Here is a 24,453-nt window from a genome sequence, read left to right as displayed (position 1 = left end):
TCACCCTTTTCCTGTCCCATACTGCCCCTGTGAGTGTCAGAGGCATAATCTTGGGGGGGGGGGGTAACCAGGTTTGAAAATAAGAAGTCGTACGAGACAAGTCTGATATTTTATTAATTTTATTTGTTCATTCTGGAAATTATCACTCTGCCTTTAATTCTCAAAAACCGTTTTGTTTCCAAAGAAACCTTTAAAATGGTCCTAGAGCAAGGGAGGCAATGCTATGTTCAAAACCGTTTTGATTTCGATGAAATTGTAATTTGTTACATAATATTTTCTTATCTTGCTTTCCTCTTTCTTTAGCATATGAAATCACAACAGTCGCAGAACCCACTTCCACTGGTAAGGAACATTTTCTACTACATATATGGGATGTGCCGGAGTCACTGCACTGAGTCACGAGTCGAGTTGTGAGTTTCCACCAGTGTGACTCGACTGCAAAGAAACTAGGAATAACTAGTTCAGGGGCTGACTGGAGAAGATCGTGGCTCAGAGGGGGACACGTTCGTGAACGGGCAGGAGACCGGGAAAGTCTCCGCGGTCCTGTACCAGTCCCAGCCACAAAGGGTGATGATGCGCCAGTTGCCGCTGACGTTTTCAAAATCACCTCAAATCGGGCCACAGAAATGGCCTGAAAACCCAACCTGTGCGTTCTGAATACTGGCTAAAAACTATGAAATGCTAGTTTTGTGAAAGGCCTACGATTGTGTTGGTTCTGTGGTGGCAGAGTTTGAAATAACCTTCTCTGAATTGTTTCTTGCAGCTCCAACAACAGCACCAATATCATCAACAACAGCAGAAACCACATATGGTAATTCAGTTTTGGTATAAGATTGTTCTTGCATTCCGCGTCCAGGCTCAGTCCTGCAGTACGTGCCCTGTTCACTCTCACGTGAGGGGCATGAGCAGAGTACCTTCTACACACCCCTGAGTAGGTCATATCAGTATGACTCATTTAATTCATGTGTGTGTTATGTGTCAAGGCATGTGGTATTACATAGAAATTCTCCATGTGCGGTTTATCCACCCAGTGCTATTCCACTACAGCAATATCTTGCTGTAGGAACAAGGGAACAAGCATTCCTTTACTTGGAGGAGACCGCCATGAGTGCCACTCAACTGCAGGATGCAGCACACGTCCCATTGGCACCGCTGTGCCAGTGCTGGAAAGTTGGTTAGGATTTGGGCCTGTATCTTACATCGCAAAGGTCAGCAAGGCTGTTTTCAAATGTCCTAGCAAAAGGACATTGATTTTTAAAAGGATTTGCTTTAATGCGCTTTTGTCAACCACATGACTTCTGGGAAGGGCACTCGCCAATTGTGAGACACGACCTGTAATTGAAACATTTGAAAGAGGAAAGCAATGAAAGTCAAGTGGATGAAAGTCAAAGTATTGCTTTATGTATTAATTCTTTAGCGACCATCTTTGGAGCTAAAATATTGCGATTTGACTTATATACAGATATAAGTATATATAAGTGAATCCTGGACAGACGCGCTGTTGTTGTGTGCACGGGAGCCACCTGCAGGAATGGCCTTGGGCCCTGTGTGTGCAGTAGTGGCTCAAAGATGAGCCTGCTGGATAGGTTGGTGGAGGGACTGGGGCGGTTTGGAGCACGGAGCAGGCCAGGCAGAAGAGATGAGCTTGGCGGCAGCCGTGCACGCTGAGATTCTATCACCCTTTTCCTGTCCCGTACTGCCCCTGTGAGTATCAGAGGCATAATTTGGGGGGTGGGGGGGAAACCAGGTCTGAAAATAAGAAGGCCTATGAGACAAGTCTTATATTTTATTAATGTTATTTGTTCATTCTGGAAATTATCACTCTGCCTTTAATGCTCAAAAACCGTTTTGTTTCCAATGAAACCTAGAAAATGGTCCTAGAGCATTTCTCGTAGAACCATCCTACTCTTCTCGTAGAACCATCACCCATTCTGAAAAATCAGTGATAGCATGATTCACAAATAGCACAAATAGCATCTTGAACTTGAATAGCATCTTGAACTTATTGCAGATAAATTGCTTTGTTCAGGCTGCAATCCTGTGTGCGTTTACTTGCAGGCACGTTCCACTGAACTTCTCATGGCCCGGGCGGGGGGGAAAGGAGGAATTTCCCCTCTGATATCTAACGCAGGCACTCGCTTATGAGTCGATCTCACAGAGAAGTCGAGGGCAAGTTTTGGAGCCGAAATCACGGCATTTTCTATGCTCCTGGGATACGTCGGAGGTTAAATTTATAGGGGGGTGTCTTACTATAGTTTTGTCTGATTTTACCCAAGGCCCGATCCTGAAAAATAACCTACCAGTAATTGTGACCTAAGAACAGTACAGTCTCTAATTTATTGTGACCTACTGCCAGTCCAAGCGAGACGGGGTGATGATGCTGCAAAGGCCTCTTTGCATGCAACTTAACATGCAACTTATCACACATAACTAGCAATAGCTAGTTCAGGGGCTGTTGCAAGAATGCCATGCCCCAAATCGAGAAATCGGGCTAAGGGGCAGAGCCCCGAAGAGCCTCAGGGGTCTACTGCCAGACCAAGCGAGACGGGGTGATGATGCTGCAAAGGCCTCTTACGTTGTCCAGATCATGGCAAGTCAGGTCTCCGATAGGGACTGCAAATACTGTCCGTCAGTGATTTCTTAACACTGCGGTAGTTAAAAATTGTGAAGTGCCGCTTTAGTGATGGGCCTGAGGTTGTGTAGGTTCCACGGTGGGAGAGTTTGAAATAATCTTTCTAAATGTTTTGCTTGCAGCTGAACCACCAACAGCAACAGCAGCATATGGTAATTATGATTCGGTTTCATGTCATTCGTGTTTTCTGTGTCTGGGCTCTGTCCTGAAATACATACCCTTTTCTCTCTCGTGGAAAGGAGAGTGGATGTGGACAGGGGCAGAGTAGCATTCACACCCCACTGAGTGCACAGCTTAGTGAGCATTTTGGACACGTTTGTGATATGTGTAATGGATTGTGGTAGGAAACGTATTATTATTATTAACAGTATTTATATACTGCTTTTCAACTAAAAGTTCACAACATGGAGTTCATAGAACATAGAATTCTTGGAGCCAGTTGATAAAGGGAGGAACACCCGTTTCTGCCATAGGGAAGCTGGTATGTGCTGCAGAATAACCATTTTTCACTCCCCTCATTCTTGAATGAGAATGTTAATGTTTGCTATGGAACAATACGTGGTAAACGCGCAATAAATGGTCCTCTTTGCCTTTCAAGCACTGAGGCTGGTGAACGGAGCACACACTTGCGAGGGCCGTGTTGAAGTCATTCACGGAGGATCCTGGGGTACCGTTTGTGATGATTCCTGGGGACTCAGTGATGCCAAAGTCGTGTGCAGACAGCTTGGATGCGGCCAGGCTGTCCGTGCCCCAGGAAGCGCGCATTTTGGACAAGGCTCCGGCAGTATTCTCCTGGATGATGTGACGTGTGCAGGGAATGAGGAATACTTGTGGCAGTGTCGCCACAGAGGCTGGGGTGTACATAACTGTGGTCACCATGAAGATGCTGGTGTCATCTGTTCTGGTATGTCCTATGGTTTCCCCCCCTACTCTTTCAGTAGTCGTTTGTCATGAAAACGTCTCCTGTTGCTCCTGCAAGGATCCCAAGCTCAGCATGGATGCACATCAGAATATTCGCCTATCTGAATAGCAATAGAATGTTTGAAGTGCTTGTACTCTTCTCGTAGAACCATCATCCATTCTGAAAAATCAGTGTGCTTCTCAAACAGTGCTTCTGAACAAAAAAAGTCAGCGCTGGGGCGAGTGCCGGTGGAGCGCCGAAGTCTGGACGCTCCGCGGTCACACAGACCGCCGAGCAGAGGAGAGGCGGGTGGGGTGTGGGGGAGGCGGGGAGGAGGCGTTCTGGGGTGGGCGGAGGCAGAGGGAGGGCAGGGAGAGGGCGGGGAGTAGGCGTGCAGAGGAAGAGGGTGGAAGCAGCAAGTGGCCCTGGTGCAACTCGGGATCACTTGCACCCGCAGATCCCCCTGTCTATGCCAGTGATATGACCCAAGCCAGAGGAGCCTTCCACCAGTTCCTTGTACAACACGTGATCCTTGTGCTTACATTGTGGAAACGATTGCCCAGCCCAAAGGCCGAGTGCTAAACGCCGTATTTTACGTTATGCGTTGGGTGAGGAGGAAGGGATTTCAGCTGTCCGTGGTAATGGGCCGCACTCTTTTTGTGTGACGTTTCGTGTTCTCTGGATTGCACTCTGAAGTTTCTTGTCAACCTGATGTGCTAAACATTCTTGGTCACCCTCCTGAGGCCAAATGATAAAAAGAGGAACACGCATTCCTGCTTTAGAGTAGAGGGTGGTTTCCTGCAAAGTAGCCATTTTTCGCTCCTCTCATTATTGAAAGAGAATGTTAATTCGTTGCACATTTACCGTGTGTGTGTGTTTTTTTTTTCTGTTGGCGCATTTGTCTTTCAAGCATTGAGACTGGTGAATGGAAGGAACCGTTGTGAGGGCCGTGTTGAAGTCAATCACGGAGGATCCTGGGGGAGCGTTTGTGATGATTCATGGGACGTCAGCGATGCCAACGTTGTGTGCAGACAGCTTGGATGTGGCAGGGCCGTCAGGGCCCCAGGAAGTGCCTCTTTTGGGCAAGGCTCAGGCCCTATTTTCTTGGATGATGTGGCGTGCAACGGGACTGAAGAATACTTGTGGCAGTGTCACCACAGAGGCTGGGGCGTGCATAACTGTGCTCACAGCGAAGACGCTGGTGTCGTCTGTTCCGGTAGGTCCAAGCGATATTTACTCTTTCAGGTATTCATTTACAGCAGAATCCGATCCTGTTGCTCCTGCAGTGATTCTCAACCCTGTAGGACTGCCCATCAAAATTACAATGTATTTGAGTAGCAATAGAATCTACCTTTATAATGGACAACTATTCCAAAAACCAATTTCTTTCCTTTTCTTCTATGCCTTCGTACTGACTCACCTGCATTAAATTCCTTATACTGTAATTGTTTGAAATATTTAAGCTATGCTAGTCCACAAAAATGGCCACAAAGCTATGTCTTAGGGATGAAATAATTGACAGAAAATGATTTCTTGTGCCCAAGAGGCTTACAAGTTAAAAAAAGACATGAAGGACACACAGCAAACGGCCATTGGGACATGAGCGATGCTGAGATAAATAAGGACAGTGGTTTCCCCCCTACTTAATGTTACGTAAGCCCTCGCTGTGCTCCTTTCGTTATGAACTTTAGTTGGACATGAACGAGAAAATTCACAAGCCACATAGGGGGCTGGTGGGAAGCCATGCAGTTTCTGTCCTTTTGAATTATTAGACACAATTACAAACTGTATAAGATAAATCTGGCACATTTCAAAGCCAGGACTGTACTCTCTGCGGTGGTGCAGTTGGAGACTAATGGCCCTGTGGTATCCTGGGCTTATGATGGTGGACCTTGTGATCTGCCTCTGTCAATCCTGCACTGACATGCTGCTGTTGTGTGTACAGCGGCCACCAGCAAAGAAAGCCTTGGGCCCTGTGTGTGCTACAGTGGTCAAAGATAAGCATGCTGCATAGGTTGGTGGAGGGACTGGGGCAGGGAGCAGGACAGGCAGAAGGGATGAGCTTGGTGGCAGCCGTGCACGCTGAGATTCTATCACCCTTTTCCTGTCCCATACTGCCCCTGTGAGTGTCAGAGGCATAATCTTGGGGGGGGGGGTAACCAGGTTTGAAAATAAGAAGTCGTACGAGACAAGTCTGATATTTTATTAATTTTATTTGTTCATTCTGGAAATTATCACTCTGCCTTTAATTCTCAAAAACCGTTTTGTTTCCAAAGAAACCTTTAAAATGGTCCTAGAGCAAGGGAGGCAATGCTATGTTCAAAACCGTTTTGATTTCGATGAAATTGTAATTTGTTACATAATATTTTCTTATCTTGCTTTCCTCTTTCTTTAGCATATGAAATCACAACAGTCGCAGAACCCACTTCCACTGGTAAGGAACATTTTCTACTACATATATGGGATGTGCCGGAGTCACTGCACTGAGTCACGAGTCGAGTTGTGAGTTTCCACCAGTGTGACTCGACTGCAAAGAAACTAGGAATAACTAGTTCAGGGGCTGACTGGAGAAGATCGTGGCTCAGAGGGGGACACGTTCGTGAACGGGCAGGAGACCGGGAAAGTCTCCGCGGTCCTGTACCAGTCCCAGCCACAAAGGGTGATGATGCGCCAGTTGCCGCTGACGTTTTCAAAATCACCTCAAATCGGGCCACAGAAATGGCCTGAAAACCCAACCTGTGCGTTCTGAATACTGGCTAAAAACTATGAAATGCTAGTTTTGTGAAAGGCCTACGATTGTGTTGGTTCTGTGGTGGCAGAGTTTGAAATAACCTTCTCTGAATTGTTTCTTGCAGCTCCAACAACAGCACCAATATCATCAACAACAGCAGAAACCACATATGGTAATTCAGTTTTGGTATAAGATTGTTCTTGCATTCCGCGTCCAGGCTCAGTCCTGCAGTACGTGCCCTGTTCACTCTCACGTGAGGGGCATGAGCAGAGTACCTTCTACACACCCCTGAGTAGGTCATATCAGTATGACTCATTTAATTCATGTGTGTGTTATGTGTCAAGGCATGTGGTATTACATAGAAATTCTCCATGTGCGGTTTATCCACCCAGTGCTATTCCACTACAGCAATATCTTGCTGTAGGAACAAGGGAACAAGCATTCCTTTACTTGGAGGAGACCGCCATGAGTGCCACTCAACTGCAGGATGCAGCACACGTCCCATTGGCACCGCTGTGCCAGTGCTGGAAAGTTGGTTAGGATTTGGGCCTGTATCTTACATCGCAAAGGTCAGCAAGGCTGTTTTCAAATGTCCTAGCAAAAGGACATTGATTTTTAAAAGGATTTGCTTTAATGCGCTTTTGTCAACCACATGACTTCTGGGAAGGGCACTCGCCAATTGTGAGACACGACCTGTAATTGAAACATTTGAAAGAGGAAAGCAATGAAAGTCAAGTGGATGAAAGTCAAAGTATTGCTTTATGTATTAATTCTTTAGCGACCATCTTTGGAGCTAAAATATTGCGATTTGACTTATATACAGATATAAGTATATATAAGTGAATCCTGGACAGACGCGCTGTTGTTGTGTGCACGGGAGCCACCTGCAGGAATGGCCTTGGGCCCTGTGTGTGCAGTAGTGGCTCAAAGATGAGCCTGCTGGATAGGTTGGTGGAGGGACTGGGGCGGTTTGGAGCACGGAGCAGGCCAGGCAGAAGAGATGAGCTTGGCGGCAGCCGTGCACGCTGAGATTCTATCACCCTTTTCCTGTCCCGTACTGCCCCTGTGAGTATCAGAGGCATAATTTGGGGGGTGGGGGGGAAACCAGGTCTGAAAATAAGAAGGCCTATGAGACAAGTCTTATATTTTATTAATGTTATTTGTTCATTCTGGAAATTATCACTCTGCCTTTAATGCTCAAAAACCGTTTTGTTTCCAATGAAACCTAGAAAATGGTCCTAGAGCATTTCTCGTAGAACCATCCTACTCTTCTCGTAGAACCATCACCCATTCTGAAAAATCAGTGATAGCATGATTCACAAATAGCACAAATAGCATCTTGAACTTGAATAGCATCTTGAACTTATTGCAGATAAATTGCTTTGTTCAGGCTGCAATCCTGTGTGCGTTTACTTGCAGGCACGTTCCACTGAACTTCTCATGGCCCGGGCGGGGGGGAAAGGAGGAATTTCCCCTCTGATATCTAACGCAGGCACTCGCTTATGAGTCGATCTCACAGAGAAGTCGAGGGCAAGTTTTGGAGCCGAAATCACGGCATTTTCTATGCTCCTGGGATACGTCGGAGGTTAAATTTATAGGGGGGTGTCTTACTATAGTTTTGTCTGATTTTACCCAAGGCCCGATCCTGAAAAATAACCTACCAGTAATTGTGACCTAAGAACAGTACAGTCTCTAATTTATTGTGACCTACTGCCAGTCCAAGCGAGACGGGGTGATGATGCTGCAAAGGCCTCTTTGCATGCAACTTAACATGCAACTTATCACACATAACTAGCAATAGCTAGTTCAGGGGCTGTTGCAAGAATGCCATGCCCCAAATCGAGAAATCGGGCTAAGGGGCAGAGCCCCGAAGAGCCTCAGGGGTCTACTGCCAGACCAAGCGAGACGGGGTGATGATGCTGCAAAGGCCTCTTACGTTGTCCAGATCATGGCAAGTCAGGTCTCCGATAGGGACTGCAAATACTGTCCGTCAGTGATTTCTTAACACTGCGGTAGTTAAAAATTGTGAAGTGCCGCTTTAGTGATGGGCCTGAGGTTGTGTAGGTTCCACGGTGGGAGAGTTTGAAATAATCTTTCTAAATGTTTTGCTTGCAGCTGAACCACCAACAGCAACAGCAGCATATGGTAATTATGATTCGGTTTCATGTCATTCGTGTTTTCTGTGTCTGGGCTCTGTCCTGAAATACATACCCTTTTCTCTCTCGTGGAAAGGAGAGTGGATGTGGACAGGGGCAGAGTAGCATTCACACCCCACTGAGTGCACAGCTTAGTGAGCATTTTGGACACGTTTGTGATATGTGTAATGGATTGTGGTAGGAAACGTATTATTATTATTAACAGTATTTATATACTGCTTTTCAACTAAAAGTTCACAACATGGAGTTCATAGAACATAGAATTCTTGGAGCCAGTTGATAAAGGGAGGAACACCCGTTTCTGCCATAGGGAAGCTGGTATGTGCTGCAGAATAACCATTTTTCACTCCCCTCATTCTTGAATGAGAATGTTAATGTTTGCTATGGAACAATACGTGGTAAACGCGCAATAAATGGTCCTCTTTGCCTTTCAAGCACTGAGGCTGGTGAACGGAGCACACACTTGCGAGGGCCGTGTTGAAGTCATTCACGGAGGATCCTGGGGTACCGTTTGTGATGATTCCTGGGACTCAGTGATGCCAAGTCGTGTGCAGACAGCTTGGATGCGGCAGGCTGTCCGTGCCCCAGGAAGCGCCATTTTGGACAAGGCTCCGGCAGTATTCTCCTGGATGATGTGACGTGTGCAGGGAATGAGGAATACTTGTGGCAGTGTCGCCACAGAGGCTGGGGTGTACATAACTGTGGTCACCATGAAGATGCTGGTGTCATCTGTTCTGTATGTCCTATGGTTTCCCCCCCTACTCTTTCAGTAGTCGTTTGTCATGAAAACGTCTCCTGTTGCTCCTGCAAGGATCCCAAGCTCAGCATGGATGCACATCAGAATATTCGCCTATCTGAATAGCAATAGAATGTTTGAAGTGCTTGTACTCTTCTCGTAGAACCATCATCCATTCTGAAAAATCAGTGTGCTTCTCAAACAGTGCTTCTGAACAAAAAAAGTCAGCGCTGGGGCGAGTGCCGGTGGAGCGCCGAAGTCTGGACGCTCCGCGGTCACACAGACCGCCGAGCAGAGGAGAGGCGGGTGGGGTGTGGGGGAGGCGGGGAGGAGGCGTTCTGGGGTGGGCGGAGGCAGAGGGAGGGCAGGGAGAGGGCGGGGAGTAGGCGTGCAGAGGAAGAGGGTGGAAGCAGCAAGTGGCCCTGGTGCAACTCGGGATCACTTGCACCCGCAGATCCCCTGTCTATGCCAGTGATATGACCCAAGCCAGAGGAGCCCTTCCACCAGTTCCTTGTACAACACGTGATCCTTGTGCTTACATTGTGGAAACGATTGCCCAGCCCAAAGGCCGAGTGCTAAACGCCGTATTTTACGTTATGCGTTGGGTGAGGAGGAAGGGATTTCAGCTGTCCGTGGTAATGGGCCGCACTCTTTTTGTGTGACGTTTCGTGTTCTCTGGATTGCACTCTGAAGTTTCTTGTCAACCTGATGTGCTAAACATTCTTGGTCACCCTCCTGAGGCCAAATGATAAAAAGAGGAACACGCATTCCTGCTTTAGAGTAGAGGGTGGTTTCCTGCAAAGTAGCCATTTTTCGCTCCTCTCATTATTGAAAGAGAATGTTAATTCGTTGCACATTTACCGTGTGTGGTGTGTTTTTTTTTTCTGTTGGCGCATTTGTCTTTCAAGCATTGAGACTGGTGAATGGAAGGAACCGTTGTGAGGGCCGTGTTGAAGTCAATCACGGAGGATCCTGGGGGAGCGTTGTGATGATTCATGGGACGTCAGCGATGCCAACGTTGTGTGCAGACAGCTTGGATGTGGCAGGGCCGTCAGGGCCCCAGGAAGTGCCTCTTTTGGGCAAGGCTCAGGCCCTATTTTCTTGGATGATGTGGCGTGCAACGGGACTGAAGAATACTTGTGGCAGTGTCACCACAGAGGCTGGGGCGTGCATAACTGTGCTCACAGCGAAGACGCTGTGTCGTCTGTTCCGGTAGGTCCAAGCGATATTTACTCTTTCAGGTATTCATTTACAGCAGAATCCGATCCTGTTGCTCCTGCAGTGATTCTCAACCCTGTAGGACTGCCCATCAAAATTACAATGTATTTGAGTAGAAATAGAATCTACCTTTATAATGGACAACTATTCCAAAAACCAATTTCTTTCCTTTTCTTCTATGCCTTCGTACTGACTCACCTGCATTAAATTCCTTATACTGTAATTGTTTGAAATATTTAAGCTATGCTAGTCCAAAAAAATGGCCACAAAGCTATGTCTTAGGGATGAAATAATTGACAGAAAATGATTTCTTGTGCCCAAGAGGCTTACAAGTTAAAAAAAGACATGAAGGACACACAGCAAACGGCCATTGGGACATGAGCGATGCTGAGATAAATAAGGACAGTGGTTTCCCCCCTACTTAATGTTACGTAAGCCCTCGCTGTGCTCCTTTCGTTATGAACTTTAGTTGGACATGAACGAGAAAATTCACAAGCCACATAGGGGGCTGGTGGGAAGCCATGCAGTTTCTGTCCTTTTGAATTATTAGACACAATTACAAACTGTATAAGATAAATCTGGCACATTTCAAAGCCAGGACTGTACTCTCTGCGGTGGTGCAGTTGGAGACTAATGGCCCTGTGGTATCCTGGGCTTATGATGGTGGACCTTGTGATCTGCCTCTGTCAATCCTGCACTGACATGCTGCTGTTGTGTGTACAGCGGCCACCAGCAAAGAAAGCCTTGGGCCCTGTGTGTGCTACAGTGGTCAAAGATAAGCATGCTGCATAGGTTGGTGGAGGGACTGGGGCAGGGAGCAGGACAGGCAGAAGGGATGAGCTTGGTGGCAGCCGTGCACGCTGAGATTCTATCACCCTTTTCCTGTCCCATACTGCCCCTGTGAGTGTCAGAGGCATAATCTTGGGGGGGGGGGTAACCAGGTTTGAAAATAAGAAGTCGTACGAGACAAGTCTGATATTTTATTAATTTTATTTGTTCATTCTGGAAATTATCACTCTGCCTTTAATTCTCAAAAACCGTTTTGTTTCCAAAGAAACCTTTAAAATGGTCCTAGAGCAAGGGAGGCAATGCTATGTTCAAAACCGTTTTGATTTCGATGAAATTGTAATTTGTTACATAATATTTTCTTATCTTGCTTTCCTCTTTCTTTAGCATATGAAATCACAACAGTCGCAGAACCCACTTCCACTGGTAAGGAACATTTTCTACTACATATATGGGATGTGCCGGAGTCACTGCACTGAGTCACGAGTCGAGTTGTGAGTTTCCACCAGTGTGACTCGACTGCAAAGAAACTAGGAATAACTAGTTCAGGGGCTGACTGGAGAAGATCGTGGCTCAGAGGGGGACACGTTCGTGAACGGGCAGGAGACCGGGAAAGTCTCCGCGGTCCTGTACCAGTCCCAGCCACAAAGGGTGATGATGCGCCAGTTGCCGCTGACGTTTTCAAAATCACCTCAAATCGGGCCACAGAAATGGCCTGAAAACCCAACCTGTGCGTTCTGAATACTGGCTAAAAACTATGAAATGCTAGTTTTGTGAAAGGCCTACGATTGTGTTGGTTCTGTGGTGGCAGAGTTTGAAATAACCTTCTCTGAATTGTTTCTTGCAGCTCCAACAACAGCACCAATATCATCAACAACAGCAGAAACCACATATGGTAATTCAGTTTTGGTATAAGATTGTTCTTGCATTCCGCGTCCAGGCTCAGTCCTGCAGTACGTGCCCTGTTCACTCTCACGTGAGGGGCATGAGCAGAGTACCTTCTACACACCCCTGAGTAGGTCATATCAGTATGACTCATTTAATTCATGTGTGTGTTATGTGTCAAGGCATGTGGTATTACATAGAAATTCTCCATGTGCGGTTTATCCACCCAGTGCTATTCCACTACAGCAATATCTTGCTGTAGGAACAAGGGAACAAGCATTCCTTTACTTGGAGGAGACCGCCATGAGTGCCACTCAACTGCAGGATGCAGCACACGTCCCATTGGCACCGCTGTGCCAGTGCTGGAAAGTTGGTTAGGATTTGGGCCTGTATCTTACATCGCAAAGGTCAGCAAGGCTGTTTTCAAATGTCCTAGCAAAAGGACATTGATTTTTAAAAGGATTTGCTTTAATGCGCTTTTGTCAACCACATGACTTCTGGGAAGGGCACTCGCCAATTGTGAGACACGACCTGTAATTGAAACATTTGAAAGAGGAAAGCAATGAAAGTCAAGTGGATGAAAGTCAAAGTATTGCTTTATGTATTAATTCTTTAGCGACCATCTTTGGAGCTAAAATATTGCGATTTGACTTATATACAGATATAAGTATATATAAGTGAATCCTGGACAGACGCGCTGTTGTTGTGTGCACGGGAGCCACCTGCAGGAATGGCCTTGGGCCCTGTGTGTGCAGTAGTGGCTCAAAGATGAGCCTGCTGGATAGGTTGGTGGAGGGACTGGGGCGGTTTGGAGCACGGAGCAGGCCAGGCAGAAGAGATGAGCTTGGCGGCAGCCGTGCACGCTGAGATTCTATCACCCTTTTCCTGTCCCGTACTGCCCCTGTGAGTATCAGAGGCATAATTTGGGGGGTGGGGGGGAAACCAGGTCTGAAAATAAGAAGGCCTATGAGACAAGTCTTATATTTTATTAATGTTATTTGTTCATTCTGGAAATTATCACTCTGCCTTTAATGCTCAAAAACCGTTTTGTTTCCAATGAAACCTAGAAAATGGTCCTAGAGCATTTCTCGTAGAACCATCCTACTCTTCTCGTAGAACCATCACCCATTCTGAAAAATCAGTGATAGCATGATTCACAAATAGCACAAATAGCATCTTGAACTTGAATAGCATCTTGAACTTATTGCAGATAAATTGCTTTGTTCAGGCTGCAATCCTGTGTGCGTTTACTTGCAGGCACGTTCCACTGAACTTCTCATGGCCCGGGCGGGGGGGAAAGGAGGAATTTCCCCTCTGATATCTAACGCAGGCACTCGCTTATGAGTCGATCTCACAGAGAAGTCGAGGGCAAGTTTTGGAGCCGAAATCACGGCATTTTCTATGCTCCTGGGATACGTCGGAGGTTAAATTTATAGGGGGGTGTCTTACTATAGTTTTGTCTGATTTTACCCAAGGCCCGATCCTGAAAAATAACCTACCAGTAATTGTGACCTAAGAACAGTACAGTCTCTAATTTATTGTGACCTACTGCCAGTCCAAGCGAGACGGGGTGATGATGCTGCAAAGGCCTCTTTGCATGCAACTTAACATGCAACTTATCACACATAACTAGCAATAGCTAGTTCAGGGGCTGTTGCAAGAATGCCATGCCCCAAATCGAGAAATCGGGCTAAGGGGCAGAGCCCCGAAGAGCCTCAGGGGTCTACTGCCAGACCAAGCGAGACGGGGTGATGATGCTGCAAAGGCCTCTTACGTTGTCCAGATCATGGCAAGTCAGGTCTCCGATAGGGACTGCAAATACTGTCCGTCAGTGATTTCTTAACACTGCGGTAGTTAAAAATTGTGAAGTGCCGCTTTAGTGATGGGCCTGAGGTTGTGTAGGTTCCACGGTGGGAGAGTTTGAAATAATCTTTCTAAATGTTTTGCTTGCAGCTGAACCACCAACAGCAACAGCAGCATATGGTAATTATGATTCGGTTTCATGTCATTCGTGTTTTCTGTGTCTGGGCTCTGTCCTGAAATACATACCCTTTTCTCTCTCGTGGAAAGGAGAGTGGATGTGGACAGGGGCAGAGTAGCATTCACACCCCACTGAGTGCACAGCTTAGTGAGCATTTTGGACACGTTTGTGATATGTGTAATGGATTGTGGTAGGAAACGTATTATTATTATTAACAGTATTTATATACTGCTTTTCAACTAAAAGTTCACAACATGGAGTTCATAGAACATAGAATTCTTGGAGCCAGTTGATAAAGGGAGGAACACCCGTTTCTGCCATAGGGAAGCTGGTATGTGCTGCAGAATAACCATTTTTCACTCCCCTCATTCTTGAATGAGAATGTTAATGTTTGCTATGGAACAATACGTGGTAAACGCGCAATAAATGGTCCTCTTTGCCTTTCAAGCACTGAGGCTGGTGAACGGAGCACACACTTGCGAGGGCCGTGTTGAAGTCATTCACGGAGGATCCTGGGGTACCGTTTGTGATGATTCCTGGGGACTCAGTGATGCCAAAGTCGTGTGCAGACAGCTTGGATGCGGCCAGGCTGTCCGTGCCCCAGGAAGCGCGCATTTTGGACAAGGCTCCGGCAGTATTCTCCTGGATGATGTGACGTGTGCAGGGAATGAGGAATACTTGTGGCAGTGTCGCCACAGAGGCTGGGGTGTACATAACTGTGGTCACCATGAAGATGCTGGTGTCATCTGTTCTGGTATGTCCTATGGTTTCCCCCCCTACTCTTTCAGTAGTCGTTTGTCATGAAAACGTCTCCTGTTGCTCCTGCAAGGATCCCAAGCTCAGCATGGATGCACATCAGAATATTCGCCTATCTGAATAGCAATAGAATGTTTGAAGTGCTTGTACTCTTCTCGTAGAACCATCATCCATTCTGAAAAATCAGTGTGCTTCTCAAACAGTGCTTCTGAACAAAAAAAGTCAGCGCTGGGGCGAGTGCCGGTGGAGCGCCGAAGTCTGGACGCTCCGCGGTCACACAGACCGCCGAGCAGAGGAGAGGCGGGTGGGGTGTGGGGGAGGCGGGGAGGAGGCGTTCTGGGGTGGGCGGAGGCAGAGGGAGGGCAGGGAGAGGGCGGGGAGTAGGCGTGCAGAGGAAGAGGGTGGAAGCAGCAAGTGGCCCTGGTGCAACTCGGGATCACTTGCACCCGCAGATCCCCCTGTCTATGCCAGTGATATGACCCAAGCCAGAGGAGCCTTCCACCAGTTCCTTGTACAACACGTGATCCTTGTGCTTACATTGTGGAAACGATTGCCCAGCCCAAAGGCCGAGTGCTAAACGCCGTATTTTACGTTATGCGTTGGGTGAGGAGGAAGGGATTTCAGCTGTCCGTGGTAATGGGCCGCACTCTTTTTGTGTGACGTTTCGTGTTCTCTGGATTGCACTCTGAAGTTTCTTGTCAACCTGATGTGCTAAACATTCTTGGTCACCCTCCTGAGGCCAAATGATAAAAAGAGGAACACGCATTCCTGCTTTAGAGTAGAGGGTGGTTTCCTGCAAAGTAGCCATTTTTCGCTCCTCTCATTATTGAAAGAGAATGTTAATTCGTTGCACATTTACCGTGTGTGTGTGTTTTTTTTTTCTGTTGGCGCATTTGTCTTTCAAGCATTGAGACTGGTGAATGGAAGGAACCGTTGTGAGGGCCGTGTTGAAGTCAATCACGGAGGATCCTGGGGGAGCGTTTGTGATGATTCATGGGACGTCAGCGATGCCAACGTTGTGTGCAGACAGCTTGGATGTGGCAGGGCCGTCAGGGCCCCAGGAAGTGCCTCTTTTGGGCAAGGCTCAGGCCCTATTTTCTTGGATGATGTGGCGTGCAACGGGACTGAAGAATACTTGTGGCAGTGTCACCACAGAGGCTGGGGCGTGCATAACTGTGCTCACAGCGAAGACGCTGGTGTCGTCTGTTCCGGTAGGTCCAAGCGATATTTACTCTTTCAGGTATTCATTTACAGCAGAATCCGATCCTGTTGCTCCTGCAGTGATTCTCAACCCTGTAGGACTGCCCATCAAAATTACAATGTATTTGAGTAGCAATAGAATCTACCTTTATAATGGACAACTATTCCAAAAACCAATTTCTTTCCTTTTCTTCTATGCCTTCGTACTGACTCACCTGCATTAAATTCCTTATACTGTAATTGTTTGAAATATTTAAGCTATGCTAGTCCACAAAAATGGCCACAAAGCTATGTCTTAGGGATGAAATAATTGACAGAAAATGATTTCTTGTGCCCAAGAGGCTTACAAGTTAAAAAAAGACATGAAGGACACACAGCAAACGGCCATTGGGACATGAGCGATGCTGAGATAAATAAGGACAGTGGTTTCCCCCTACTTAATGTTACGTAAGCCCTCGCTGTGCTCCTTTCGTTATGAACTTTAGTTGGACATGAACGAGAAAATTCACAAGCCACATAGGGGGCTGGTGGGAAGCCATGCAGTTTCTGTCCTTTTGAATTATTAGACACAATTACAAACTGTATAAGATAAATCTGGCACATTTCAAAGCCAGGACTGTACTCTCTGCGGTGGTGCAGTTGGAGACTAATGGCCCTGTGGTATCCTGGGCTTATGATGGTGGACCTTGTGATCTGCCTCTGTCAATCCTGCACTGACATGCTGCTGTTGTGTGTACAGCGGCCACCAGCAAAGAAAGCCTTGGGCCCTGTGTGTGCTACAGTGGTCAAAGATAAGCATGCTGCATAGGTTGGTGGAGGGACTGGGGCAGGGAGCAGGACAGGCAGAAGGGATGAGCTTGGTGGCAGCCGTGCACGCTGAGATTCTATCACCCTTTTCCTGTCCCATACTGCCCCTGTGAGTGTCAGAGGCATAATCTTGGGGGGGGGGGGTAACCAGGTTTGAAAATAAGAAGTCGTACGAGACAAGTCTGATATTTTATTAATTTTATTTGTTCATTCTGGAAATTATCACTCTGCCTTTAATTCTCAAAAACCGTTTTGTTTCCAAAGAAACCTTTAAAATGGTCCTAGAGCAAGGGAGGCAATGCTATGTTCAAAACCGTTTTGATTTCGATGAAATTGTAATTTGTTACATAATATTTTCTTATCTTGCTTTCCTCTTTCTTTAGCATATGAAATCACAACAGTCGCAGAACCCACTTCCACTGGTAAGGAACATTTTCTACTACATATATGGGATGTGCCGGAGTCACTGCACTGAGTCACGAGTCGAGTTGTGAGTTTCCACCAGTGTGACTCGACTGCAAAGAAACTAGGAATAACTAGTTCAGGGGCTGACTGGAGAAGATCGTGGCTCAGAGGGGGACACGTTCGTGAACGGGCAGGAGACCGGGAAAGTCTCCGCGGTCCTGTACCAGTCCCAGCCACAAAGGGTGATGATGCGCCAGTTGCCGCTGACGTTTTCAAAATCACCTCAAATCGGGCCACAGAAATGGCCTGAAAACCCAACCTGTGCGTTCTGAATACTGGCTAAAAACTATGAAATGCTAGTTTTGTGAAAGGCCTACGATTGTGTTGGTTCTGTGGTGGCAGAGTTTGAAATAACCTTCTCTGAATTGTTTCTTGCAGCTCCAACAACAGCACCAATATCATCAACAACAGCAGAAACCACATATGGTAATTCAGTTTTGGTATAAGATTGTTCTTGCATTCCGCGTCCAGGCTCAGTCCTGCAGTACGTGCCCTGTTCACTCTCACGTGAGGGGCATGAGCAGAGTACCTTCTACACACCCCTGAGTAGGTCATATCAGTATGACTCATTTAATTCATGTGTGTGTTATGTGTCAAGGCATGTGGTATTACATAGAAATTCTCCATGTGCGGTTTATCCACCCAGTGCTATTCCACTACAGCAATATCTTGCTGTAGGAACAAGGGAACAAGCATTCCTTTACTTGGAGGAGACCGCCATGAGTGCCACTCAACTGCAGGATGCAGCACACGTCCCATTGGCACCGCTGTGCCAGTGCTGGAAAGTTGGTTAGGATTTGGGCCTGTATCTTACATCGCAAAGGTCAGCAAGGCTGTTTTCAAATGTCCTAGCAAAAGGACATTGATTTTTAAAAGGATTTGCTTTAATGCGCTTTTGTCAACCACATGACTTCTGGGAAGGGCACTCGCCAATTGTGAGACACGACCTGTAATTGAAACATTTGAAAGAGGAAAGCAATGAAAGTCAAGTGGATGAAAGTCAAAGTATTGCTTTATGTATTAATTCTTTAGCGACCATCTTTGGAGCTAAAATATTGCGATTTGACTTATATACAGATATAAGTATATATAAGTGAATCCTGGACAGACGCGCTGTTGTTGTGTGCACGGAGCCACCTGCAGGAATGGCCTTGGGCCCTGTGTGTGCAGTAGTGGCTCAAAGATGAGCCTGCTGGATAGGTTGGTGGAGGGACTGGGGCGGTTTGGAGCACGGAGCAGGCCAGGCAGAAGAGATGAGCTTGGCGGCAGCCGTGCACGCTGAGATTCTATCACCCTTTTCCTGTCCCGTACTGCCCCTGTGAGTATCAGAGGCATAATTTGGGGGGTGGGGGGAAACCAGGTCTGAAAATAAGAAGGCCTATGAGACAAGTCTTATATTTTATTAATGTTATTTGTTCATTCTGGAAATTATCACTCTGCCTTTAATGCTCAAAAACCGTTTTGTTTCCAATGAAACCTAGAAAATGGTCCTAGAGCATTTCTCGTAGAACCATCCTACTCTTCTCGTAGAACCATCACCCATTCTGAAAAATCAGTGATAGCATGATTCACAAATAGCACAAATAGCATCTTGAACTTGAATAGCATCTTGAACTTATTGCAGATAAATTGCTTTGTTCAGGCTGCAATCCTGTGTGCGTTTACTTGCAGGCACGTTCCACTGAACTTCTCATGGCCCGGGCGGGGGGGAAAGGAGAATTTCCCCTCTGATATCTAACGCAGGCACTCGCTTATGAGTCGATCTCACAGAGAAGTCGAGGGCAAGTTTTGGAGCCGAAATCACGGCATTTTCTATGCTCCTGGGATACGTCGGAGGTTAAATTTATAGGGGGGTGTCTTACTATAGTTTTGTCTGATTTTACCCAAGGCCCGATCCTGAAAAATAACCTACCAGTAATTGTGACCTAAGAACAGTACAGTCTCTAATTTATTGTGACCTACTGCCAGTCCAAGCGAGACGGGGTGATGATGCTGCAAAGGCCTCTTTGCATGCAACTTAACATGCAACTTATCACACATAACTAGCAATAGCTAGTTCAGGGGCTGTTGCAAGAATGCCATGCCCCAAATCGAGAAATCGGGCTAAGGGCAGAGCCCCGAAGAGCCTCAGGGGTCTACTGCCAGACCAAGCGAGACGGGGTGATGATGCTGCAAAGGCCTCTTACGTTGTCCAGATCATGGCAAGTCAGGTCTCCGATAGGGACTGCAAATACTGTCCGTCAGTGATTTCTTAACACTGCGGTAGTTAAAAATTGTGAAGTGCCGCTTTAGTGATGGGCCTGAGGTTGTGTAGGTTCCACGGTGGGAGAGTTTGAAATAATCTTTCTAAATGTTTTGCTTGCAGCTGAACCACCAACAGCAACAGCAGCATATGGTAATTATGATTCGGTTTCATGTCATTCGTGTTTTCTGTGTCTGGGCTCTGTCCTGAAATACATACCCTTTTCTCTCTCGTGGAAAGGAGAGTGGATGTGGACAGGGGCAGAGTAGCATTCACACCCCACTGAGTGCACAGCTTAGTGAGCATTTTGGACACGTTTGTGATATGTGTAATGGATTGTGGTAGGAAACGTATTATTATTATTAACAGTATTTATATACTGCTTTTCAACTAAAAGTTCACAACATGGAGTTCATAGAACATAGAATTCTTGGAGCCAGTTGATAAAGGGAGGAACACCCGTTTCTGCCATAGGGAAGCTGGTATGTGCTGCAGAATAACCATTTTTCACTCCCCTCATTCTTGAATGAGAATGTTAATGTTTGCTATGGAACAATACGTGGTAAACGCGCAATAAATGGTCCTCTTTGCCTTTCAAGCACTGAGGCTGGTGAACGGAGCACACACTTGCGAGGGCCGTGTTGAAGTCATTCACGGAGGATCCTGGGGTACCGTTTGTGATGATTCCTGGGGACTCAGTGATGCCAAAGTCGTGTGCAGACAGCTTGGATGCGGCCAGGCTGTCCGTGCCCCAGGAAGCGCGCATTTTGGACAAGGCTCCGGCAGTATTCTCCTGGATGATGTGACGTGTGCAGGGAATGAGGAATACTTGTGGCAGTGTCGCCACAGAGGCTGGGGTGTACATAACTGTGGTCACCATGAAGATGCTGGTGTCATCTGTTCTGGTATGTCCTATGGTTTCCCCCCCTACTCTTTCAGTAGTCGTTTGTCATGAAAACGTCTCCTGTTGCTCCTGCAAGGATCCCAAGCTCAGCATGGATGCACATCAGAATATTCGCCTATCTGAATAGCAATAGAATGTTTGAAGTGCTTGTACTCTTCTCGTAGAACCATCATCCATTCTGAAAAATCAATCAGTGTGCTTCTCAAACAGTGCTTCTGAACAAAAAAAGTCAGCGCTGGGGCGAGTGCCGGTGGAGCGCCGAAGTCTGGACGCTCCGCGGTCACACAGACCGCCGAGCAGAGGAGAGGCGGGTGGGGTGTGGGGGAGGCGGGGAGGAGGCGTTCTGGGGTGGGCGGAGGCAGAGGGAGGGCAGGGAGAGGGCGGGGAGTAGGCGTGCAGAGGAAGAGGGTGGAAGCAGCAAGTGGCCCTGGTGCAACTCGGGATCACTTGCACCCGCAGATCCCCCTGTCTATGCCAGTGATATGACCCAAGCCAGAGGAGCCTTCCACCAGTTCCTTGTACAACACGTGATCCTTGTGCTTACATTGTGGAAACGATTGCCCAGCCCAAAGGCCGAGTGCTAAACGCCGTATTTTACGTTATGCGTTGGGTGAGGAGGAAGGGATTTCAGCTGTCCGTGGTAATGGGCCGCACTCTTTTTGTGTGACGTTTCGTGTTCTCTGGATTGCACTCTGAAGTTTCTTGTCAACCTGATGTGCTAAACATTCTTGGTCACCCTCCTGAGGCCAAATGATAAAAAGAGGAACACGCATTCCTGCTTTAGAGTAGAGGGTGGTTTCCTGCAAAGTAGCCATTTTTCGCTCCTCTCATTATTGAAAGAGAATGTTAATTCGTTGCACATTTACCGTGTGTGTGTGTTTTTTTTTTCTGTTGGCGCATTTGTCTTTCAAGCATTGAGACTGGTGAATGGAAGGAACCGTTGTGAGGGCCGTGTTGAAGTCAATCACGGAGGATCCTGGGGGAGCGTTTGTGATGATTCATGGGACGTCAGCGATGCCAACGTTGTGTGCAGACAGCTTGGATGTGGCAGGGCCGTCAGGGCCCCAGGAAGTGCCTCTTTTGGGCAAGGCTCAGGCCCTATTTTCTTGGATGATGTGGCGTGCAACGGGACTGAAGAATACTTGTGGCAGTGTCACCACAGAGGCTGGGGCGTGCATAACTGTGCTCACAGCGAAGACGCTGGTGTCGTCTGTTCCGGTAGGTCCAAGCGATATTTACTCTTTCAGGTATTCATTTACAGCAGAATCCGATCCTGTTGCTCCTGCAGTGATTCTCAACCCTGTAGGACTGCCCATCAAAATTACAATGTATTTGAGTAGCAATAGAATCTACCTTTATAATGGACAACTATTCCAAAAACCAATTTCTTTCCTTTTCTTCTATGCCTTCGTACTGACTCACCTGCATTAAATTCCTTATACTGTAATTGTTTGAATATTTAAGCTATGCTAGTCCACAAAAATGGCCACAAAGCTATGTCTTAGGGATGAAATAATTGACAGAAAATGATTTCTTGTGCCCAAGAGGCTTACAAGTTAAAAAAAGACATGAAGGACACACAGCAAACGGCCATTGGGACATGAGCGATGCTGAGATAAATAAGGACAGTGGTTTCCCCCCTACTTAATGTTACGTAAGCCCTCGCTGTGCTCCTTTCGTTATGAACTTTAGTTGGACATGAACGAGAAAATTCACAAGCCACATAGGGGGGCTGGTGGGAAGCCATGCAGTTTCTGTCCTTTTGAATTATTAGACACAATTACAAACTGTATAAGATAAATCTGGCACATTTCAAAGCCAGGACTGTACTCTCTGCGGTGGTGCAGTTGGAGACTAATGGCCCTGTGGTATCCTGGGCTTATGATGGTGGACCTTGTGATCTGCCTCTGTCAATCCTGCACTGACATGCTGCTGTTGTGTGTACAGCGGCCACCAGCAAAGAAAGCCTTGGGCCCTGTGTGTGCTACAGTGGTCAAAGATAAGCATGCTGCATAGGTTGGTGGAGGGACTGGGGCAGGGAGCAGGACAGGCAGAAGGGATGAGCTTGGTGGCAGCCGTGCACGCTGAGATTCTATCACCCTTTTCCTGTCCCATACTGCCCCTGTGAGTGTCAGAGGCATAATCTTGGGGGGGGGGGGTAACCAAGGTTTGAAAATAAGAAGTAGTACGAGACAAGTCTGATATTTTATTAATTTTATTTGTTCATTCTGGAAATTATCACTCTGCCTTTAATTCTCAAAAACCGTTTTGTTTCCAAAGAAACCTTTAAAATGGTCCTAGAGCAAGGGAGGCAATGCTATGTTCAAAACCGTTTTGATTTCGATGAAATTGTAATTTGTTACATAATATTTTCTTATCTTGCTTTCCTCTTTCTTAGCATATGAAATCACAACAGTCCGCAGAACCCACTTCCACTGGTAAGGAACATTTTCTACTACATATATGGGATGTGCCGGAGTCACTGCACTGAGTCACGAGTCGAGTTGTGAGTTTCCACCAGTGTGACTCGACTGCAAAGAAACTAGGAATAACTAGTTCAGGGGCTGACTGGAGAAGATCGTGGCTCAGAGGGGGACACGTTCGTGAATGGGCAGGAGACGGGAAAGTCTCCGCGGTCCTGTACCAGTCCCAGCCACAAAGGGTGATGATGCGCCAGTTGCCGCTGACGTTTTCAAAATCACCGTCAAATCGGGCCACAGAAATGGCCTGAAAACCAACCTGTGCGTTCTGAATACTGCTAAAAACTATGAAATGCTAGTTTTGTGAAGGCCTACGATTGTGTTGGTTCTGTGGTGCAGAGTTGAAATAACCTTCTCTGATTGTTTCTTGCAGCTCCAACAACAGCACCAATATCATCAACAACAGCAGAAACCACATATGGTAATTCAGTTTTGGTATAAGATTGTTCTTGCATTCCGCGTCCAGGCTCAGTCCTGCAGTACGTGCCCTGTTCACTCTCACGTGAGGGGCATGAGCAGAGTACCTTCTACACACCCCTGAGTAGGTCATATCAGTATGACTCATTTAATTCATTGTGTGTGTTATGTGTCAAGGCAATGTGGTATACATAGAAATTCTCCATGTGCGGTTTATCCACCAGTGCTATTCCACTACAGCAATATCTTGCTGTAGGAACAAGGGAACAAGCATTCCTTTACTTGGAGGAGACCGCCATGAGTGCCACTCAACTGCAGGATGCAGCACACGTCCCATTGGCACCGCTGTGCCAGTGCTGGAAAGTTGGTTAGGATTTGGGCCTGTATCTTACATCGCAAAGGTCAGCAAGGCTGTTTTCAATGTCTAGCAAAAGGACATTGATTTTAAAAGATTTGCTTTAATGCGCTTTTGTCAACCACATGACTTCTGGGAAGGGCACTCGCCAATTGTGAGACACGACCTGTAATTGAAACATTTGAAAGAGGAAAGCAATGAAGTCAAGTGGATGAAAGTCAAGTATTGCTTTATGTATTAATTCTTTAGCGACCATCTTTGGAGTCTAAAATATTGCGATTTGACTTATATACAGATATAAGTATATATAAGTGAATCCTGGACAGACGCGCTGTTGTTGTGTGCACGGGAGCCACCTGCAGGAATGGCCTTGGGCCCTGTGTGTGCAGTAGTGGCTCAAAGATGAGCCTGCTGGATAGGTTGGTGGAGGGACTGGGGCGGTTTGGAGCACGGAGCAGGCCAGGCAGAAGAGATGAGCTTGGCGGCAGCCGTGCACGCTGAGATTCTATCACCCTTTTCCTGTCCCGTACTGCCCCTGTGAGTATCAGAGGCATAATTTGGGGGGTGGGGGGGAAACCAGGTCTGAAAATAAGAAGGCCTATGAGACAAGTCTTATATTTTATTAATGTTATTTGTTCATTCTGGAAATTATCACATCTGCTTTAATGCTCAAAAACCGTTTTGTTTCTAATGAAACCTAGAAAATGGTCCTAGAGCATTTCTCGTAGAACCATCCTACTCTTCTCGTAGAACCATCACCCATTCTGAAAAATCAGTGATAGCATGATTCACAAATAGCAA

General features: G+C 46.8%; 1 protein-coding gene across 1 annotated transcript in view; it reads left to right on the top strand.

Moving 5' to 3' along the window:
• LOC136635971 (deleted in malignant brain tumors 1 protein-like) overlaps window positions 1–23,382 on the top strand; it is a gene marked incomplete at its 3' end in the record, with an annotated part of 31,424 nt that extends 8,042 nt beyond the window's left edge. The window contains exons 5-16 of the mRNA XM_066611025.1: window positions 3,231–3,548; window positions 4,163–4,168; window positions 4,444–4,749; window positions 8,856–8,929; window positions 10,138–10,368; window positions 12,008–12,113; window positions 14,475–14,792; window positions 15,688–15,993; window positions 18,195–18,203; window positions 20,096–20,413; window positions 21,313–21,647; window positions 23,254–23,382. Of these exons, the coding sequence (XP_066467122.1) occupies window positions 3,231–3,548; window positions 4,163–4,168; window positions 4,444–4,749; window positions 8,856–8,929; window positions 10,138–10,368; window positions 12,008–12,113; window positions 14,475–14,792; window positions 15,688–15,993; window positions 18,195–18,203; window positions 20,096–20,413; window positions 21,313–21,647; window positions 23,254–23,382 (2,456 nt within the window). The remainder of the gene's footprint in view (window positions 1–3,230; window positions 3,549–4,162; window positions 4,169–4,443; window positions 4,750–8,855; window positions 8,930–10,137; window positions 10,369–12,007; window positions 12,114–14,474; window positions 14,793–15,687; window positions 15,994–18,194; window positions 18,204–20,095; window positions 20,414–21,312; window positions 21,648–23,253) is intronic.
• Window positions 23,383–24,453: the final 1,071 nt, after the last annotated feature.

The sequence above is a fragment of the Tiliqua scincoides genome, unplaced genomic scaffold (genome assembly GCF_035046505.1).
Source record: "Tiliqua scincoides isolate rTilSci1 unplaced genomic scaffold, rTilSci1.hap2 HAP2_SCAFFOLD_183, whole genome shotgun sequence".
NCBI classification, from domain to species: domain Eukaryota; kingdom Metazoa; phylum Chordata; class Lepidosauria; order Squamata; family Scincidae; genus Tiliqua; species Tiliqua scincoides.
The sequence above is the reverse complement of the archived record's forward strand: the minus strand, read 5'-3'. Positions and strand labels throughout refer to the sequence as shown.